Raw genomic sequence first — 20,762 nt, 5'->3', positions numbered from 1 at the left:
CAGGGGGAGACGTCCCGCGGCAGTAAATTCTAACGGGGAGCCTCGGCGAGAGCTCCCGGCCGGGCACCCTCAACGTTACGGGGTACCTCCACAGCTGCCCGCTCTGGCTAGCGACCCGTGCGCCGGTCTGGCCGTCTAGACCCTGCTCTCGGTGTTTCCAGGGTCACCCCTGCTCCTTCCCAGGCTGTCTGCAGCGGCTGCCACACGAGACGTCAGGGTCAGCGGGTCCCAAGCGCTCCCGGGCGGTATCAGAATGAGAAGTAAAGCCGGGCAAACGCAGACTTGTTCTGATCTGGGACGGGACCGTGGGGAGACCCCCTCCTAATCTCAACTGAAGAGCGGACTGAGGGGGCCAGGGAGTCAGCGCCGGAGCCGGACCCCCCGGCACCCGGTTCCGGGGGCCTGAACCCCCGTGCAGGGTGGGCCTGGATTCCTTCCGGGGCGGGGAGGGGGGTGGTCGTCACCTCCCGGCTCCAGTCTGGCCTTCCCGAGCAGGGGCATTCGCTTTCCAAACCTCCGTGGGCCGCCGGCGCCTCCCCCGACCCCACCCCCCCCAGAACAGGTGCCGTGAGACTCCTCCTTCGCAGGGAACGTGTAACGCGCACGCACATGCGCAGAACGGCCCTTCGGTACCCCCGAGACCAAGTTCCAAGGACAAGCGCAGCTGCGAGACAAAGGACGATGGGGAAGCAGAGAAGACGGGAGGGGGAGGCGGGCACCGGCCGTACTCACTTGAGGGAGAACCCCGTGTCCGAGGCAGGCGGTTCTGCAGCACTGCTCGCGGCCGGGGCGTCGCTGGCCGACGGCGCGGGACAGCCCCCGTCCGTGGGGGTGCAGGCAGCCTGGCCCCAGGAGACAGAGGACGGGAGGCACAGCAAGGACTTCATGACAGCCGACGACACCCGGCTACTGATGGAGTAGAGCTGACTGGTCTTCTCGCCCGGCGGCTTCACCTCGCAGGACTGGGTCCTGGACAGCGGGAAGCTTCGTGCCCGCTGGCCGGGCACCTTGACCACCGGGCCTCGGGGTTCCTCCGCGTGTGTCGGCAGCAGCCTCAGGAGAGGGTCGGGGTCGGGGAGGGGGGCTTTCTGGCTGGACTGCCGTCCCGGGAGAGGGGACCCCGACGCGCCCGGGTCCCCAGGCTCGGGGTGGGTGGGGGGGCCCTGCGGCACCTGCTCTCGCTCTGGCTGCTGCTGCTGCTCGGAGGTGGGGGCGGCCCCTCGCCCCGAGAGGCCAGAAAGCCCACCTCCCTCTCGCTCCCCCGGGGGCCGTGCTGCCTCCCCGACGGAGGCCTCGAGGCTCGCTCTCTGGGCTCCTCTGCTGGGCAGCTGACAGGAGCCGAAGGTCTCAAAAGAGCTGATTCTCTGCCTGATGGAGGAGAAGGCCCGCGTGGGCGGCCCCGGGGGGCGCTCCCTGGAAGCAGGTGCCGGCTGGGCGGGGGAGGCCGGGTCGGGCGGCCGCCTCGGGTCTGCGGCACGCGTCCTCAGACTCTTCAAGCTGTGGCGGAACCAGGCCGGCTTGGGAGCCACGGGAGGACCCTTCTTCACGGTGCCGCTGTCCACCGACTTGCAGACCTTGGGGGCAGCCCCGGTGGCGCCCGGCTCCGGCGGGGTCCCGTCCGGGCGGCCCTGCACCCTGTCTTCTTCGCCCAGACTGGCACCGGGCTGCAGCGGCCTGTGGCCGTGGCCGTCACTCATGATGGGGCTGAACAGGTTCTTGATGCAGTCGGAAATTCTCACCCAGGGCTCTTCGGCCGCGATGTCAAGGCTATAGTCCATCCGGGCCTGCCTCTTGAGGAGCGGGTGTTTCACCGGGGACGTTGGGACCCCTGCAGCGTGGAAACATTGCCCCTGAGTTCTAGTCTCAGAGCGAGATGCCAAGGAGGCCTCGGGGGCTGGGGGGGACGGTGAGTACCCACGCTGGGCCCTGGGGGGTAAGCCCCCACTAGCAACCCCTGCAGAACCAGAGTTAGCTTCTCAGCATTTCAGGGCCGGACACGTTTGCAGGGCGCCTCTGGGCCTCTGTCTGGCATCTCACAACTGAGGAACCCAGCATTCGGGAGGGTAAGGGACCGCCTGCTGGCCCAGCCAGGGCGAGACCCCAACCGCTGGTTCCTTGTGCCCTTTCTGTGGCTCCAAGCAGCCCTCCAGCAAGCGGTCACAAATGGAAAAGCCAAAGCAATTTGCCTACCTTCCCAGCTTTTCAGCCCCAGCTCACGGATTGGTGGCCGTATCCGGTTTGGACCGCCCGCCTCGTTAAGAAGCAGCGAGGACAGGCCTTCAGAGGAGGCGCACCTGGCCACCTTGGTTCTCCGCCCCCCTCGCCGGTCAGCGTCTTACATATTTGCGCATACCTTCTGGAAGGCTGGGGACGCTCTCTTACCCAGGGACAGAGGGGGGCCGGCCTCCGAGCCCCACACAGCAACAAGGCCAAGTGGACGGGTGACCCTTCCGTGGCCCCCAGGCCCGCCCTATCCCTGGTTAAGAGGCTGTGACTCTGGATTTGCGCTCTGGGGGGGGGGGGGTGAGGGGTGACACGGCCCAGGGTGAGGAGGACTGACCCTTGCTCTCCCCTCGTCCCAGTGCCCGGCTTCAACGAAAACAGACCGTGAGAGCATTAGTTGAGCCCCAAAGATACCAGAGGCGCCCCGCACAGTCGGGAAGACGTGCGTGGTTACTGCCGACTCCAGGGCTCTGCCGAGGGGGCCCGGCCCTCCCCACCCGGTTCTGGTTCTGCATTTGAAAGTCGCTCTGCTGCAAAGGGCTGTCAGAGGCTCCGTGGTCAGAGCGTCCGCCCGCAAGCCCTCTGCACGCTGGGGTGAGGCTCTCTTGCAGGCAGAGCACCGAGGCGTTCCCTACCGTGTTCCTCTATCGGGGTGACTAAGGGATGGCGGAGTGCGGGGGGAGCCGGCAGCCGTGGGGCACCTGCTCCGGTTGAGATGGGCCAGACGTTTCCACCCATAACGCCCCCCGACCCTCCAGGAGCCCATTCGTGTACTTTTCACGTAGTGCTTCTCAGACAGGGAAGCCATCTGTGTGGCTTGTAGCCTACAGATTTGTTTCTCTGCCACTACCGGGGGCTCCTTGGTGGCAGGAGCCGGTCAGCCCCCTCTCTCTGTCCCCCCGCCCCTCCCTCCGTCCAGCACCTGGCACTGAGCCGCACGATGCCAGCGTGCAATGCACATCTTGCTGATGAGTGGCTGCAGCTCAGAAAAGCAAAGAGGGCTGTCCGGAGGGGCAGAGCCGGGTGTCCCACGGGAGTCTTCCTGACCCCAGGTCCTGTGCCCGATCTAGCAGGCTGCACAGGCCACCACACACACAGCCCACGTCTCAGCAATGGCAGGGCCGCCACGCGAGCACAGCCACCCCCACGGGCACAGCGCCCGCCAGCACGAGCCATGCTGCCCTCAGCCAGGATGGGCTGGACGCTGTGTGTGACAGCCGGTCACCGTCTGTCCCCCAGCTGACTGCCCACTGCATCATCAGCCTGACCACGAGCTCCCCAGACCGGCAGTGACCCCCTTCCTGCCACCCGGGCGCCCAGGGCTCCTGCCTGCTCGTCAGCCTGAGTGCAGCTGCTGTGTCCATGCTCAGGGTCAGAACCTTATGTTTCTGGGGTCAGAACCCCCCCTCCCAGGGTCAAAACCACCCTTCCCCGGGGTCAGAACCCCTATCCTCGGGGTCAGAACCCTACATCCCCGGGGTCAGAACCCTCATCCTTGGGGTCGGAAGCCCCTCCCCAGGGTCAGAACCCTACATCCCCAGGATCAGAACCCCCCCTTCCCAGGGTCAGAACCCCCCCTCCCCAGGGTCAGAACCCTACATCCCTGGGGTCAAAACCCCCCCGCCCCAGGGTCAGAACCCTACATCCCCGGGGTCAGAACCCTACATCCCCAGGGTCAGAACCCCCTGTCCCTGGGGTCAGAACCTCCAACCTCAGGCCAAACCCACAATCTTACCTCATTCCCCAGACCTTTGCCCAAGAGGTCCTTCCTTCCAGAAGACCGAAACGAAAGCCTACCTGGGCTGGCTCCTCTCCTCCCCGGCTCGGCCTCCGAGGATGGGCCCGCCACGGGCCCCTGGCAGCAGGCGAGGGCGCGGGGGGCTCTCCCCGCTGTGTCTTCCTGCCCTGGCGGCCGAGGCGCTGGTGGCAGCCCGCTGGCTTCCTGTAGCGTAAACAGGAAGTGAGGCCATGTGGAGACGTGGCCTCCAGCCGTCAGAATGCAAGGTGCACCCGGGCTGGAGAGCCCCCCAAGGTGCTCCCACCATAGGCTCCCTGACGCCCTGGGCCACCCGCGTCGTCGGAGGCCCACCTCCAGGGCACACCCCTCCTTACGGACCGTGAAGCCCCCCAGCCCCCGGGACAGGGACAAGAAGCAGGGGTGTGGAAGGAGCCTGGCCCCGCCACATTTGCCCCTGCAGCCAGCCGGGCCACGGCCCCGGGAGGGGAGGGCGCAGGGGGCCACCAGTCTTAGGACAAAATGGGAGTCGATCGCCTTCTGCACCGTTAGCACAGTGATGTTTCGTATGCGCGTTGGGAGGATGGCGGAGCCTGGGGACCCGAGCCATCGCCTGCCCCTGCAGCACCTGCCCTGGCCCCGCGTCCGCCCAGGCAGACGTGTTGTCCCCACTGAGCCCAACGCGGTCCCGGGCTCCCTCATGAAACAGCCTCGGGACGAGGCGGACGGGGCCCCACGCGCCCGTCTACCACCTGCCCGGAGTTTGCCTGTCCGCGCGGCACCAACGAGATGCTCCTCGGGCCCAGAGGAAGCAGAGAGCTGAAGGAGGCTTCCCAGAGAACTGCTTTCTGTCTGGTTCTCGAACAAAGAGTGAGAATTTTCCAGGCAGAGAAACAGAGCAAGAGCGCTCCAGAGAGCTGGACACCCGCGGGGAGAGCAACAGCAAGATGCCAGCCGCGACAAGGACAAGAGAGGGGTCACCAGGGCGATGCCGTGGCCGCCTCTGTGTCCTTTCAGTCCCGAGTCAGGCGAATGGCCAGCTGGCTATTGGACAAGGCCACAGGCTTCCTCTCGGGACAAAGGACAGAACAAACGCATCGCTTGGGACTAAAACAGAAACGGCAAACGTCTGGGGCCCGAGACTAACACCTACGTGGGCAATGAACGGTCTTCGAGAACGTGAGGGCTACCAGAGTGAGAAGTGTGTTCGCAAAGCATCGCCCCCGCCCAGGGTCCCGGTCAGAGAACGGAGCTCAGGGAGAGACCAACCAACCCCGGAGTCAGTGCGCTCCTTGAACTAGACCTTTGAAGGAGCAAGGCTTGGCCATGGCGTTCAAAGCTTTACGTACTAGGCGGGTGGCTAGAACTTAGCTTTGCTCCTCTGGGGGCTCCTCAAGGTGACACTTGTCCCCATCCACAAGCTGCTGACAGTGTTACAGGCTGACACTCAGGTACCGAGCCCAGTACTCAGAGCAGACACAGACCTCGTCTGTTGTTTTCATTGTCCCTTCTGTGAGGGAGGTGCTTTTTTATTTCTTTTTTCTTTTTTTTTTTTTAACGTTTATTTATTTTTGAGACAGAGAGAGACAGAGCATGAACGGGGGAGGGGCAGAGAGAGAGGGAGACACAGAATCGGAAGCAGGCTCCAGGCTCTGAGCCATCAGCCCAGAGCCCGACGCGGGGCTCGAACTCACGGACCGCGAGATCGTGACCTGAGCTGAAGTCGGACGCTTAACCGACTGAGCCACCCAGGCGCCCCTATTTATTTTTTCTTAAATGGCCCCTGAATTCAGTTCAGTTTTACTCATGTTTTCCTCCAAGGGGTCTTCCCTAGCACGGTGCTCGGCAGGCGAGGGAGAGAGAGGGGAAGGGAGGAGAAAAGCGTGGGCTTACAGGGGAGACGGGGGGCGGGGATTTCAGTGATGGTTTGAGCTCATTAGATAGGAGAGAATTTTTGGTCTCCCCGAGGTCATTTTGGTTGTGGAAGTTAAGTCCCCGTGAGTTACAGGACGGGTGAGGTTTGGGGGTCGTCTTGGGGAGGAAGGACTTCAGGGGGGCGGTGGGGGGGGAGAAAAGGACAGACAGATATTGTACACTGGGGCCACGGAGGGACACATCCAGTGAGAAGTCCCCAGAAACCGTCAAGGGAACTTGAAGAGTGACATCCAGCTTTGCATCCTGGTTTTGCCATTTCTCTGCGCCCTGCCCCTGTCCTGGCAAAGCCGCCCCCCCGCTTTTCTCCAGGAACAAAGCAAAGAGCCTGGCTCCTCAGCCTGTCTGTCCCTCATCCGCCCTACTGGACCCACAGGGAAATGCGACATTTGCCTACGGGGGGGCGGGGCGGGGGGGACCGGACCCACCTGGACAAGCCCACCAGGTGTGGCTAGGGCAGCCACATCCTGCAGCTCTCCGCGGGACCGTGCTTCCTCCTTCCGTCCCTGTCACCCTCCCTCTCAGAACCTTCCTCCCCCACCTGCCCACCCCACCGCTCCGGGGGAGGGGCCTTCCCTTCCCGGAGTCTGTCATCAGCCCCAGTCACAGACGGGCGGAGGAGTGTCCCGGGGCCCCACGCCCACCTGCCCGGCCAAGGCGGGGATGTGACAGGCAGCGTAGCTGGGGGTCGACCCACTGGCGGTGGGAGCTTGAGCTCGGTCCACTCTTTTCGTGGTTGGGACCCTCCCCTCCGGGTGGGGTAGGGCTGAACTGGGGCGAGGCACCCGCAGTGCTCAAGGGAGGAGGAGAAAAGTGTGGGCTTACAGGGGAGACGGGGCGCGGGGATTTCAGTGATGGTTTGAGCTCATTAGATAGGAGAGAATTGGTCTCCCGGTGCTCGACGGTGCTCCCGGCCGTCGGCCCGCCTTCCCCTACGGGGCGGCGAGGGGCAGAGGAAGGAAACTGAGGTCCTGAACAGATGTGATGGAGGGACAATCACAGCGATGACGCTCGTGCACCTGAGGTTTGCTAGGTGGCTCCGTTTAATGGGCACCACAGCCCTCGCCGGGAGCCGCTATACAGCCCCAGTGGACAGCTAAGGAAACTGAGGCTCTGAGAGCTTGGGATCCCCCCCCACAAGCCGCACCTACGAGGAAGTGGGTGGGCAGAACTGATTGGGAAACAAGCCCGAAACAGTTTCTCGCCGTCCCATGGGTCGATTCGCTAATGACAGACGCCACCTAACTCTTGGTGACTTTGAGCCTCACGGTAGGCCAATCTCCCAGCAAAAGCACCACGCCTGAAGAAGCGTGTGCGAAACACCCCCTGCCCGCCCAGCACGGAACGGCCTTCTGGGGGCGCTGCTGGACTCCATCGTAAATTCCAGTATATTTTGGAAAGGAGCCCGGAGGCCAGCAGCAGGAACGGGGCTTCAGTTCTGGGCCTGGCAAGCCTCGAGTTCTTGCACAGGCAGCCCTAGGCTTGAGCTGAGCCCCTTCTGTCTGACGGAGCAGGAGAAACCTTCCCTCCCCACGGCCACCACTGCTGCTTGGTGCTCGCTCGGGAACCACCGTGCAAAAAAGCGAAATTGAAACAACCAACAACAACCACAAAACCAACCGCTCCTCCCGGCTCTGGCGCTCGAGAGAACATTCGACCCGTCCGGCCCCTGTCTCACCTGGCCACACGCCGGCAAAGTGGGCCCAGAAGGGCATGGGGAGTTCTCTCTCTCTTCCAGACTCTTCTGAGGGTCGCTGTCACTTTTAAAGTATTTTCTGGGCGGAGGCTTGGGCTTGGAGGTCGTGGGTTTTCTCACCAAAATCTCGAAGGATTTCTTCAGTCTCAGCGGTGGGTGGCTGTGCGGGAACCCAGGGCGGGGCGGGCTCTCCTGGGGCGGCCGGGACGGAGCCACGGGAAGCGTCCCCAGCTCCTGCACTGGGGACAGGCTCGGGCTGGGCGTGTGGACTTCCGGGTCGGAAGGCTGCTGCTCGCTGCCGCTGACGGGGCTTCCCCCGGGGGACCCGGACACGTAGCTGCTGTCGCTGCTGGAACGGATCATGACCTTCTGAGCCCTGCGATTAGGGACTGCTGAGTTCCTCTCTCTCTCCTTCTCCAAGGTCGGCCGCCCATGCCAGCTGCTTTCCAGCCTCGGGACACCTGCAGGGGAAGCACGAGGAACCCCCACAGCTGGGCTTGGGAGGCAAACGCACCCTTGGCCGCGCTCCCGACTGCCCCGGGCTGCACGCTGCACCCTGGGCTGTCTGCTTCCCATCTGAGGTCACTGGGGATTTGGAGCCCGGCCGTCTCGGGTTTGTCCCAGAAAAGCTGTATGACTCCAGCTTGGGAAAATCACTCAACCTGAGTCTCCGTGTGATGGGCACGAAGACATGTCCCCAACTTGCCCGTCAAAGAAGGGCTTGCTGTCCCATCTGTGGAAGGGCTGGTGGCAGATGCCTGCCACTGTCCGCCCCTCTAGGGACGGCCTACAGGAGCTGTCTCCCCAAGGCGACCTTGCGTCCGATGACCGACGGAGATGGGCTGTAAAGGGGGGGTGGGCGGGAGCACCTGCCACCAAACCAGACAATTCTAACGTGCCTTTTAGCTCCACAGTTCCAGGGCTGAAGCTGGCATCTCAGCTCACCTCCTCCCTCTGCCCAGCCCTCTTCTCTCCTCCCCTCCACGGGCTCCGACCCCTTGAACCCCTCCGAGATAGCACCCTGCATGCCAAGCTGGCCTCCTGGGAAACCCAACCAGCAAAAGTCCATCTTTTCACCTGTAAGATGGGGATAATAGTTATAGGGTCACCGAGCTTGTTTGGGGGGCTCAGCATCGAAGAGAGAGAGGACACCGGCCAGTGTGCGTTGAGCCTTGTAGCAAGAAGCTACCATTTCCTCTGGCTGAGGACGAATTGACAGCTTCAGGACCACACTTTCTTAGCCATAGTACCCTTTCTCTTCCCTCCCATCCAGCCTTTCTTCCTGGGTCATCCCCGCACACACACCCATTCTCAGCACCGCGTCCGTCCACACAATCCTGAGAGGCCCTTTTCCGTAGCGGCAAACCGCCCCCCGTGTGTTTCTTTCTACAATCAGAGCTCAAAGGAGTGGGAGCAGACTGAGACCCAGCCTCTTGCTCAGATTCCAGCTCATTCCGGAAGGCCAGGAGAGCGAGGAGAGCCCCGTGGAAGAGAATCCTAGACCTTAGGAGAAAACCAAAGTCAGCCAAGCTCACGGTTTGAATCCTTGATGAAGAACAAGATTTCTTTTGCTCTTTCCTGGTCATAAAATAATGCAGCCTCATTAGAAGGAACTCGGCCCCAAAAAGAAAGAAATGAAAGTCAAGATCCACCTGCCGTCCGATCCACTGGAGAGAACCACCGTCCAAATATGTGTGAGTTTCTCAGTGATATTTTCCCGAGCATAAATGTTGAGTGGGTGGAGAGGGTAGAACCTTTTCTCTGAACGCTTTCAGCCTGCGTAGCCTCCTTGTCAATATCTGTATGTTGTTCTATCACACACTCCACGATGGCTTGGCCGATGCCCCTCAGCCGAGCACAGAGGCCGCTGGCACCCAGGGACTGAAGTCAGTCGACCTGGTTCCCATCCAGATGCTCTGGGCACCACACAATGTGATTTTGGGTAAGAGAGCCTCTCAGCGGCCCGCTTTTTCCTTAGAAACGTGCATAAAAACTATATGTAAAGATCCAGTAAAATAATGCATGAATTAGTTCCAGTGTCTGACATGACAAGGCCTGAAGAAAGGTTAGATGTTATATTATTAGATATTTTTTCTGAAGAGTCTATTATTATGAACTTGTGATTGAAAACTCAACTGTGTATAGGGGCAACTGCCAATGACAACCTGATATAAGATGACAGGGGATGGTGGGAACAACAGAGGCCGGAAGAGTGCCGGCCCAGTGAAGAAACATACAAATTCAGATGCTTCGAACATCGTGTGCCTCCCCAACAGAGCAAACACGTGAGCCGAGCTCAGCCGGTAGGCTGCTAGCTTTCAGCCTTTGTCCACGTTGCGGGCTCGTCGGTGATGTGACAGTCACATCGCTGAGGTAGAAGGCAAGTCAATGGCTCAACCCTGAGCTGTCTAAGAAGGCAAAGATGTTCAAGTCAAAGTTCACTGTTTCTCTTACCTTCCAGGCTCCACTGATGCCTCTCCTTTCCAAACTTGACATTCTCCACAGCCTGGGCCACAGCTTCTTTGAGTTGCATTTCAGACACCTAGAAAATACCGGTCACCTCCTCAAGTAAACGGCAGCAACATCTGCATCAGGCTCTGAGTCCTATAGCAGCTCCCAAGCGTGGCCCCTGGATGCCAGGATCTGTCCTTCCAACCCACTCTGCAAATAGCTGACAGCGTCCACTTCTAGAAACACCCTATTGATTCCAGGGCATCAGTGGTTCTCTAGTATATTGTCAGTAAAGTCCAAAGTCTGTCAATAAAGGGGTTCCTGAGGTGGCCACTCTCGACTCTCCAACCTTCTCTCCACGGCTTGCTGAAAACCTCCAGGCAAAGTTACCACTTGACAGTTTACCTCTTGGAGCATTCCACTCTCAGCAGTGCTGCCATGACATCATCATCACTATCTTCATCACCATCATCACCATCACCACCACCATCATCACCTTCATCATCATCACCATCACCACCACTATCATCATCACCTTCATCATCATCACCATCACCATCATCACCATCATCATCTTCATCATCATCACCATCATCATCATCACCATCATCATCATCTTTACCATCATCATCACCAACATCATCTTCATCATCACCATAACCATCATCACCATCATCACCACCACCATCATCACCATCATCATCTTCATCACCATCATCATCATCATCATCTTCATCACCATCATCATCACCCATCATCATCATCACCACCACCACCATCATCACCACCATCATCATCTTCACCATCATCATCATCTTCACCATCATCATCACCAATATCATCTTCATCACCATCACCATCATCACCATCATCATCACCATCACCATCATCACCATCATCATTTTCATCACCATCACCATCATCATCATCTTCACCATCATCATCACCAACATCATCTTCATCATCACCATCACCATCATCACCATCATCACCACCACCATCATCACCATCATCATCTTCATCACCATCATCATCACCATCACCACCACCATCACCACCATCATCACCATCATCTTCATCATCATCATCATCACCACCACCATCACCCATCATCATCATCATCATCACCACCACCATCATCACCACCATCATCATCATCTTCACCATCATCATCTTCACCATCATCACCAATATCATCTTCATCATCACCACCACGATCATCATCATCACCACCATCACCATCACCACCACCATCATCACCACCACCATCATCTTCATCATCACCACCACCATCATCACCATCATCATCATCACCACCACCATCATCATCATCACCACCATCACCACCACCATCATCACCACCATCATCACCATCATCACCATCATCATCACCATCATCATCATCATCATCATCACCATCTTCATCACCATCATCACCATCATCATCATCACCACCATCATCATCATCTTCACCATCATCATCATCTTCACCATCATCATCATCTTCACCATCATCATCATCTTCACCATCATCATCACCTTCACCATCATCATCACCAACATCATCTTCATCATCACCATCACCATCACCATCATCATCATCACCACCACCATCATCACCATCATCATCACCACCACCATCATCATCACCATCATCTTCATCACCATCATCATCATCACCATCACCATCATCATCACCACCATCATCACCATCATCTTCATCACCATCATCATCACATTATCATCATCTTCTTCATCACCGTCATCATTACCACCATCATCACCCATCATCATCATCATCACCACCACCATCATCATCATCTTCATCACCACCATCATCATCATCACCACCATCATCATCACCACCACCATCATCATCACCATCATCATCACCATCTTCATCACCATCTTCATCATCACCACCATCATGATCATCATCATCACCATCACCATCACCATTTTGCTTTAACAGGTCACTAACAGTTAAGAGTATGACTTTTGGAGCCACAGTATATATAAAGAACCCCTACAAACCAACAACCAAAGCCAAACAGCCTAACTAAAAAATGGGAAAAGAACTTGAATAGTCTTTTCTCAAAAGAATGTATACAGATGGCCGGCGAGCACCTGAAAAGGTACTCAATATCACTAATCACTGGGGAAGTGCAAATCAAAACCACAATGAGATACTGCCTCACACCCATAAGTGCTATCAAAAAAACCAGGAAACAATATGTGTTGATAAGGATGCGAGAAATTGGAAGCCTTGTGTGCTGCTGGCGGGAATGTAAAATGGTGCAGCTGCTTTGGAAACGGTGTGGCGGTGCCTCAAAAAATTACAAATATAATTATCACTTGGCCCAGCAATTTCACTTCTAGATACATGCCCAAGGACAATGGAGAGCGGGGACTCGAGTAGGTACGTGTACACCCCTGTCCATAACAGCATTATTCACAATAGCCAAAGGTGAAGCAACCCAAGTGGCCATTGACACACGAGTGGATAAACAAAATATGGCACGTACGTACAACCGAGTGCCATTCAGCCTTAAGGATATGCCGACGTGCGCTACAACGTGGAAGGACCTTGAAGACATTTTGCTGAGTGAAATAACTCGGTCACAGAAAGACAAGTCCTGTACGATCCCACTTACAGGAAGTACATAGAGGCGTCAACACTGTAGAGACAGAAGGTGGAATGCTGGCTTCCAGGGGCTCGAGAGAGGGCGAATGGTGAGCTGTTTCATGGATACAGAATCCCAGATTTACAAGAGGAAAAGCGATCTGAAGGCGGCCGGTGGTGCTGGTGTCCACCCCCCTCATGCCATTGAACTATACGCTTGCGAATGGGGAAGATGGTCAGTTTCACATTAGATGTATTTTACCACAAGGACCAGGTAATAACAATACGTGAATCACCGACAGCGCTGGGCACGTCGCCCGGCAAGCGGCAAACTCTCAGTACAGGAGAGTTAATATCGCCGGCAGTTCTGCAAGGGCAAAGACCGCTCCCCAGTTTCAGAGCTGAGATACCAGGGGTGCTGGGAGATCAGATGAACGTCCAAGAGGTCACTGCGAGTGAGACAGGAGCCCGGCGTCCCTCTGTGTGCGCACCGGTCGTCCCCACCTGCGACGCCTTCCAGGCTTCCAGACCCGGCTCCGTTTTCTGGGTCGCCGGCACCCTGACTCCCTCAGCCTCCGTGGCCTGTCTGTGAGCGCCCCGCCCCGCCCCTCCAGCCGGCACCAAGCTCCTCAAGGCCAGGGCTCCGGCCTCGGCCCCACACCCTGACTCCAACTCCACTGCCCTCTCCACACGGGACCCCAGAGCGGCAAGAGTCGCTGAGCCCGCCTCCTTTCCTTCTGTCGCCCAGAGCTGCAGACGAAGTCCTCGTTCACCCGAGTACGAAGCTTGCTTCTCTCTCGGGTGCTCCTCCTTTGTCCATTGCCACCACGGAACAGAGCTGGGCTCGAGCCCCACTACGCCAGCTGCGTGTAGATCTGCTTGTCAATCTACCTCTGTCCTGTTTCCGCGGGGAGTTGGGAGTCTGTTAGCTACAAGCGCAGGCTTTGAAGCCTAGCGTCTTCCTGTAGAAGCTCCACCACGGGGCGAGTTCCTTTTTCCTTTCTGAGCCTCGGTGCCCTCCTCTGTGAACTAGCAGGGAGCATCATACTGACTTCAGAGGGTTCTTCGACAACTAAACGCTATTGCGCTTGTCACGTCTTTCAGCAAATATGCCTGATACACTCAAGGATTCCATAGTGACTGTCACCGCGTCCCCAAAGGAACCCCAGCAATGCCCACGGTGTCCACTCCCAAGGCTCCCTCCAACCTGGGCTCCACTTCTCAGCCATTATCAGCCCTGAATCTCACTGCCTACTGGACACCCCATGGGTACCTCAATCTGCTTACGCCCACGCGAGACCACTTCCTCCCTCCCAACCCCCTCCTCCTTCCCTTCTCACCACTGGGGAGTGCTGTCGCCATCGCTCGGTCTTCCGATCCCCAAACACCCCGGTCATCCTAGACCCCTGTGCCCCAGGCTAATCAGCCAACAGTACGACCAATTCTTCCCCAACTGCCTCCATCCCTCTGCCCACATCTGCTGTGAAGTTCAGGCCCTCGCCATCTGGTTCCTTTCTCTTCCAAACTCCAGGATATACCCACCCCCCACCCCGTGCTCCAGGGCACAATCAACAGTTAAAAAAATAAAATCTTGCCTGCTTCCGATTCTGTGTCTCCCTCGCTCTCTGCCCCTCCCCCACTCACGCTCTGTCTCTGTCTCTCTCTCTCTCAAAAATAAACATTAAGAAATTTAAAAAATAATAAAATAAAATCTGAACATTATTACACGAACAGCCACACACCCTCCCCTCGCTCCTCACCCCCCGCAGAATGCCACGCACGCTCCTAAGCATCCCGTGTGACTCCCATGCCATGCCGACCTGTACCCTTAGCCTCTCCACCTGCGCCCGCACCCCAGCCCCACGCTCCTTCTGTCCATGGCAGGTCCCTTCCTGACTGTGTAGCTCCACGGAACGACCTTCCTCAAATCCTCTGCCTGGAGACAACTAACTTCTGGTAATTCTTGTTTCATGAATTACCTACCTACCTTCATGCAACCTTCCTTTCTGTCTCCCTCTTCTCCCTGTCTTCCCACCCTGTATTGTAATTATTTGTAGGTCATCGTCTCCAGCCAGACCCTGAGCCCCAGAGGGCAAGACTGTGTACCACGAACTTGTTCATCCCTGTATGCTGGGGTGCGCAGCTCCCGACAGTCGCATAGTGAGCGGGTCCCTACTCGATGCACGGATGAATTGGCCCCTGGCCTCCACGTGCAGGGATCCTGGGTCTGTATTTTCCTGCCTGAGAGCTCGTAACCAGCTGTAAGAGCTTCCCTAAGCTAATGCCAGTTGCCTCTGGCGTCTAGGAGTCGGCCAGTGGACCCCTGCTGCGTTCACTTGTTATTACACTTGGAACAGGTTCTTGGGAATTCGGGTCCAAACCCAGAGGGCATCACCCGCGTTCATCCATTTCTTGTCCCAACTACGGAAAGAGTGAGCCTGGGAGGAAGAAGACGTCCCGGTGGGGTGTTACCTGTGGGTCTGGATGCCGGCTGACGATGATGGGGACGGGCCCAGGACTGCAGTGACTCAGGATCGCGTAGACTTCGTTGAGCGTCAGGCAGTGCACAGGGGAGTCATTGATTTCCACGATCTCGTCCCCACACCTGGGAGAGCATACACAGAAGCCGTCAGCGAGCTAACCCTCGTGGCGTTTGGACGCTCCCTTCCCTGACGCCCCACTCAGGGACTTTGCTCTCTGACGGGACCTAAAACTTACACCAATAAATAGAGCTCCTTAGCCACCCGACTGACATTCAGAGCAGGACGGACCAAGGCAGTGCACGCTCACTCCTCGCTGCGTGACCACAGCGTGGGGGACGTTTCATACCCATCTCGTGGGTCAACGTGAACAAAAGTTGGTCTGAACTTTCCTCTTCGTCTTCCCCATTAAACTCTGTCTAACCGAGATGGGGGGGTGTAGGTTAACCCGATTTAAGCGATTAACCAATGAACTGTGATATAAGCAATCACATCCTCTCCTCGGGCCTCACTGTTCCCATCTGTAGAATGGTTAGAAGGAAAGACGGATGCGTTGCGCTGACAGGTAAAGAAGATATAATTGGGCTGGGAGCAGCGGAAGCCCTTGCAAAAAGAAGGAAGGAGAGAAAGCATGGAGTTCGTTCTCGTTGGAAGATGGGGGTCGAGTTATGGAAAATTTAGGTGTGTCCTGTTACCTACCCAGAAAAAAAGAAAAAACACAAGGGAGGTAGAAAACATAGGGATGTATCCGCACTTGGAGGATTTGGGCAATTCAACCCCCTTGTCTCAGAGCTGGGGAAACCGAGGCACAGAGGGTGAAATATTCTCAATAAGACCTAGCTTAGAGTTTAAAAAAAAAAAAAAAAGGCTTTTTCTAGAAACAGCCATGTAGTAAATGTCTTAGGCTTTGCAGTTCACACCCTGTTGCAATGACTAAACTCCGATGTTGTGGCGCGGAAACAGCAGATGTAGACGACGTGTCAACAGACGAGCGTGGCTGTGTTCCGATAAAACTTTCTTTAAAAAAACCAAGCAGGTGATGGGCCCCAGTTTGCTGACCACTGGTCTGGCGCGTTATCAGCCCAGCGGGGATCGGAACGCAGGTCTCCAGGGCTGAGTTCGCCGTCCCTCCCGCTGTGGTCTGCCGTCTCTCGTCACAGTTCCCCTCAGCCGGTCCCCCTTCCCCTTTGCTAAGAAAGCACGCATTTTTGGGGCGCCTGGGGGGCTCAGTCGGTTGAGCATCCGACTTCGGCTCCGGTCACGACCTCGCGGTCCGTGGGTTCGAGCCCCGCGTCGGGCTCTGTGCCGACGGCTCGGAGCCCGGAGCCTGCTTCGGATTCTGAGTCTCCCTCTCTCTCTGCCCCTCCCCTGCTTGTGCTCTGTCTCTCTCTCAAAAATAAATAAACATTTTAAAAACTTAAAAAAAAAAAAAAAAAGAAAGTGCACATTTTCATTGATGTAACTGAAGACCACCGCAGAAGCTTCCAGAACAATCCCTACCCAGCTGCAGGTCTAGGGGGGAGGACTCTCTGTCTGAAGGGATTAGGGCGAAGGCCGTTGTGGTGACTGTGCAGTCATGTCCCAGGTGACAACATGGCAGCTCAGCAAACGGCCGTCGCCGTCCTGCACGTGACAACAGCAAATCCGTCTCGAATCTAAAGCACCGTCGAGACGGCATCCCGAGCAGACCTTGCCCTTACACGGACTGCAGTGGTGGGAAAACCTTCAAAACTATGACCAAACTCTCCGGAGTTAGCAAGCCTCGAACCCAGTGAGAGAAGGGACATGCGAAGATGCGTGAACCGGAAATATCGTGACAGGTGAAGCCGGGGTCGATGGCACCGAAACCCAGCTCGCTTACTGGAAAGGAGATTCAGGCTCGGGCATCTGTTAGAAGTTATCTGCAGGGACGTAGGTCTGGAGCGTCCGCAAGGATCTGGTTTATACCGTCAAGAAACTGAGTTAACACTACTGATTTGCTTCGTAAGTGAGCGTCTTTCTCCATACAGGGTGCACAGGCAAACCTCCTCGGGGCTCCTATTTATGTCGCCGTAAATTCTGTGCTACTTAGATCTGAATCAAGGCGTGTTCACTTCCTGTTTCCCATTCTGGACCGGCATTCCCTGAGATAATGCCTCTTCTTTCCTTTTTTCTTTTTTCTTTAAGGACAGGGCAAGGAGGAGAGCCAGAGAAAGAGGGAGAGAGGAACCCAAGCGGGCTCCGTGCCGTCAGCACAGAGCCCCACGTGGGGCTCGATCTCACCAACCGTGACCTGAGCTGAAATCAAGCGTCGCACGCTGCACCAGCCGAGCCCCCCAGGAGCCGCAGCAATGCCTCTTGAACTGCAACGTGCACACAGATCCCTGAGGGTCTTGTGAAAAGGCGGGTTCCGCCGTGGCAGGTCTGGAGAGGGGCCCGAGACGCTGCATTGCTAGCAAACTCCCGAGGGATCTCGCTGCCACTGGCCCGGGGACCACAGCTGGAAGAACGAGGCTCTGAGCCACGCTTGGGTCATTCTAAATATCTCGTCTCCAAATTAACCTGCTGCCTTCTAAGGAATTCCTTCCCCCGATGGAAATCAGGGCTGTTGTTGTTATTGTTGTTTTCAAACACAGAAATGAGGACATACCAGAGCCGTCCATCCAAGTGTGCCACAGACCCCGGAGAGAGCGTGTGAACGAAAATGCCGGAGATGCACTGGAAATAGGGCACACTGCACAGGCCGATGCCCAGACCGACGCCAGCCTCTGGAAGGCAGAGCAGGAGGGAGGGCGGGGGGCTCGGGACCGAGCGCGAAGGACCTCGGCTCCCCTGCCACGGTTAAGAACGACGGCGCTCAAGGAGGGGTCCCCGCCCCAGACCTCACGGCGTATTTCGCTGTGCCCGCAGCCCTGGCCCCGGTTCCCACGTGTGGTGTCGCCTTGTTGGGGTATGCTCTGCCCCTCGCCCCACAACCCCAGGCTGAGCGTGGACGGTGCGTCCTGGGCTTCTGCAAACAGAGCCGCAGGCCTCGCTGCTCGCCGGTGGCTGCAGAATCTGCTTGTAGGCGACAGACACCCTGTCCTGTCTCGGAAAGTCTCGGGGGGGGGCCCCGGTGGCGGGAGACCCAGGCAGGAGGGCAGGGGCGCAATCCCACCTTTCTGCAGAGAGACCTCCACCATGACTCTGTAGTTGGGCTTGGCCGTGCTGGGGGGGGCGGCGGGGCTCCCCAAGCCGAAGGGCCCGCTGTCCTTGGTGGCACAGGTGCTGGAGCTCAGGGAGCGGCACAGCGGGGGCGACAGGTGGCTGCTCGGCGAGTGGGGCGCCGTCAGGCGCGTTCTCACGGTGAGGGTCAGGAGCCCCTTTTTGGCTTGCTGAAAGGAAGGGACCATGTGTCACAGTGCTCAGCAGCTGTGTGAGCGTGCGTGTGCGTGTGCGTGGTGTGGAAGTGTGTGTGCATACGTGTACGGTCTATATCTGCACGTATACACAGATACGAAACATCGTATATGGAACATACACGCGTGCATACATTCCCCGGATGGGATTAAACTGCACTGATTACCCAGAGACTGAAAGCATCTTTTAGTGACTGCCTTAAAACTTAAAACAGATTTGGGGCGCCTGGGGGGCTCGGTCGGTTGAGCGTCTGACCTCGGCTCGGGTCACGATCTCAGCGGTCCGTGGGTTCGAGCCCCGCGTCGGGCTCTGTGCCGACGGCTCGGAGCCCGGAGCCTGCTTCGGATTCCGTGTCTCCCTCTCTCTCTGCCCCTCCCCCACTCACACTTTGTCTCACTCTGTTTCTCAAAAATAAATACATGTAAAAAAAAAAATTTTTTTTTTAACTCAAAACAGATTCGCAAATATATCGGCATAACTACGCTGAGTGTCTTCAAACAGTTCTATAAATCTTCAGTGGTTGGGACACGCCCGCAGCAATCCTGATAACACTCTTATTTCCGGAGCTGGGTCTTTTTTCTCAAGCCTGTGCCCAGATGAGCACCAGCGGGGCGCCCCATGAGAAGGACCCCACAGTTTGAGTCTGCGGGTTTGAATGGAGGAGGGGGCCCGAAACCCCGGGGTCTGGCCGTGTACCGACAACGAGCGGTCACCTTGAACTTGCGCAGGGCGTCCTGGTGTGTTAGTCCGGCCATCGATTCTCCGTTGAGCTCCAGAATTTCATCCCCTGTTGGGAGAGGGAGAAATCACAGTAGAGACACGTGTGGCCCATGGGGGGCGGGCGTGTATGCAGCCCGTGGGGAAGCCTTCCTCGCCCGGGACTCTCCCCCCGGAGGCGGGCGGGCCCCAGCTCTCTGAGGCCCCTCCAGGGTCCTCGGCTGGCACACAGGCCTGGCCTGACCCGTCCGGCCTGCCCGCTGGCTTTGCCCGCCTCCCCCCTGCCTCCCTGACCCTCCCTCCAGGTGTTCCCACGGCTCATTCCCTGATGCAACACCGCCCGCCTTTCTCAGGAAGTTGTCTGCCTTCAGGGCCCTTCTCCCACCTTGTTCACCTGCCTCGCTCAGTCTTGCGGTCCTGCCGGCTTAATTTCCCATGTGTCCTCACGGCACCTGTGTCCACCACTAACCATCACAGCTCGGCCCCGTGGGTGGGTGGTGACCAGTGACCCGGGGAAGACTCTCCCCTCCGGGCAGGTCGCTTCCCGGCCAGGGGAGTTGTCTGATCAGACGGTGTGTCCCCAGGGCCAGTTCTGGGGAGGGGGGACCTGCCCGGTGCTCAGGACACGTGAGAAGGAGGTGATGCTTCCAGAATGCAACATAGCCCCGTTTTGCAGAAGAGGAAAGTGAACCCAGAGCCGTCCCAAGCCACCCGGTGAAGAGAATTAGGAAGCTGGCCCTTTCACTGCGAGCCGCTCCCTCACAAATATGCCTAATAGACCCATTTTTTTCTGTATCCTGAAGTCCATCTTTATGGGGACGGAAAACCAATGTCTCCCCTTTACTGAATGTGCTCAACAAACGGGGAGCGTTTGTTCTGCGTTCAGGGCTACGCTGGGCGCGTCGGACGCCCTGTTCGTCACGCAGCCGTGCGGTCTGGTTGTTAGTAGGCGCGTCTGCGGTCACCTCACGATGGTCCCCTCGCAGACAATCCAACCCTCTTCCCCGGTTGTTCGAAAGGTGGTTCTGCCTTTGCCTCTGAGAGTCGGAGGCTCCACTGCGATGCCCCCGGGTGCTTCCTCACCCTGAAATGCCGTGCCTTAAAATGATTCCGGAAAATTCTTAGCCACTGTCTCATCGCCCTTTCGCTCCCCTCTTTCACGCTGTTCTTTCTTTCCAGAACGCGTCTCCCCTGTGGGCCTTCTCGCCCACCCTCCCTGTTTCTCTAACACTCCTATTCTTCTCCACGGCTCCGTGCAGCCTGCCGGACCACTTCCAGCTCCCGACCCCCCTTGGGGCTGTGCTGTGTCTGCTGCCGACACGTCCACTGAGTTGACAATTTCAATCACGTGCCTTTTGTACAAGTTGCTTTTTTCACCACATTCCGTTCTTTCCTTGTTGTTCATATGCCCTCTTTTGCCTTTTCAAAGCTCTCTTTAAACACAGCGATTCTAAACAAATACAAAAATTCTAATGCAAAGGGGTAGGTGTATTTACAGCATTATCTACAAGAGCCAGATTGTGGAAA

General features: G+C 57.4%; 1 protein-coding gene across 3 annotated transcripts in view; it reads right to left on the bottom strand.

The window, feature by feature from the left end:
* IL16 (interleukin 16) overlaps nucleotides 1-20,762 on the bottom strand; it is a 95,186-nt gene that overhangs the window by 8,668 nt on the left and 65,756 nt on the right. For 2 of the 3 annotated variants that reach the window (XM_043554612.1, XM_043554613.1), the window contains exons 7-14: nucleotides 19,232-19,305; nucleotides 18,277-18,493; nucleotides 17,770-17,887; nucleotides 15,133-15,265; nucleotides 10,041-10,128; nucleotides 7,569-8,047; nucleotides 4,021-4,165; nucleotides 733-1,828 (exon numbers count right to left, since the gene is read on the bottom strand). In XM_043554612.1, coding sequence (XP_043410547.1) covers nucleotides 733-1,828; nucleotides 4,021-4,165; nucleotides 7,569-8,047; nucleotides 10,041-10,128; nucleotides 15,133-15,265; nucleotides 17,770-17,887; nucleotides 18,277-18,493; nucleotides 19,232-19,305 — 2,350 coding nt within the window. Of the gene's footprint in view, nucleotides 1-732; nucleotides 1,829-3,958; nucleotides 4,166-7,568; nucleotides 8,048-10,040; nucleotides 10,129-15,132; nucleotides 15,266-17,769; nucleotides 17,888-18,276; nucleotides 18,494-19,231; nucleotides 19,306-20,762 lie in introns of those variants that run through there. The other variant, XM_043554614.1, reaches the window with a different exon arrangement.

The sequence above is a fragment of the Prionailurus bengalensis genome, chromosome B3 (assembly GCF_016509475.1).
Source record: "Prionailurus bengalensis isolate Pbe53 chromosome B3, Fcat_Pben_1.1_paternal_pri, whole genome shotgun sequence".
Lineage (NCBI taxonomy): Eukaryota > Metazoa > Chordata > Mammalia > Carnivora > Felidae > Prionailurus > Prionailurus bengalensis.
The sequence above is the reverse complement of the archived record's forward strand: the minus strand, read 5'-3'. Positions and strand labels throughout refer to the sequence as shown.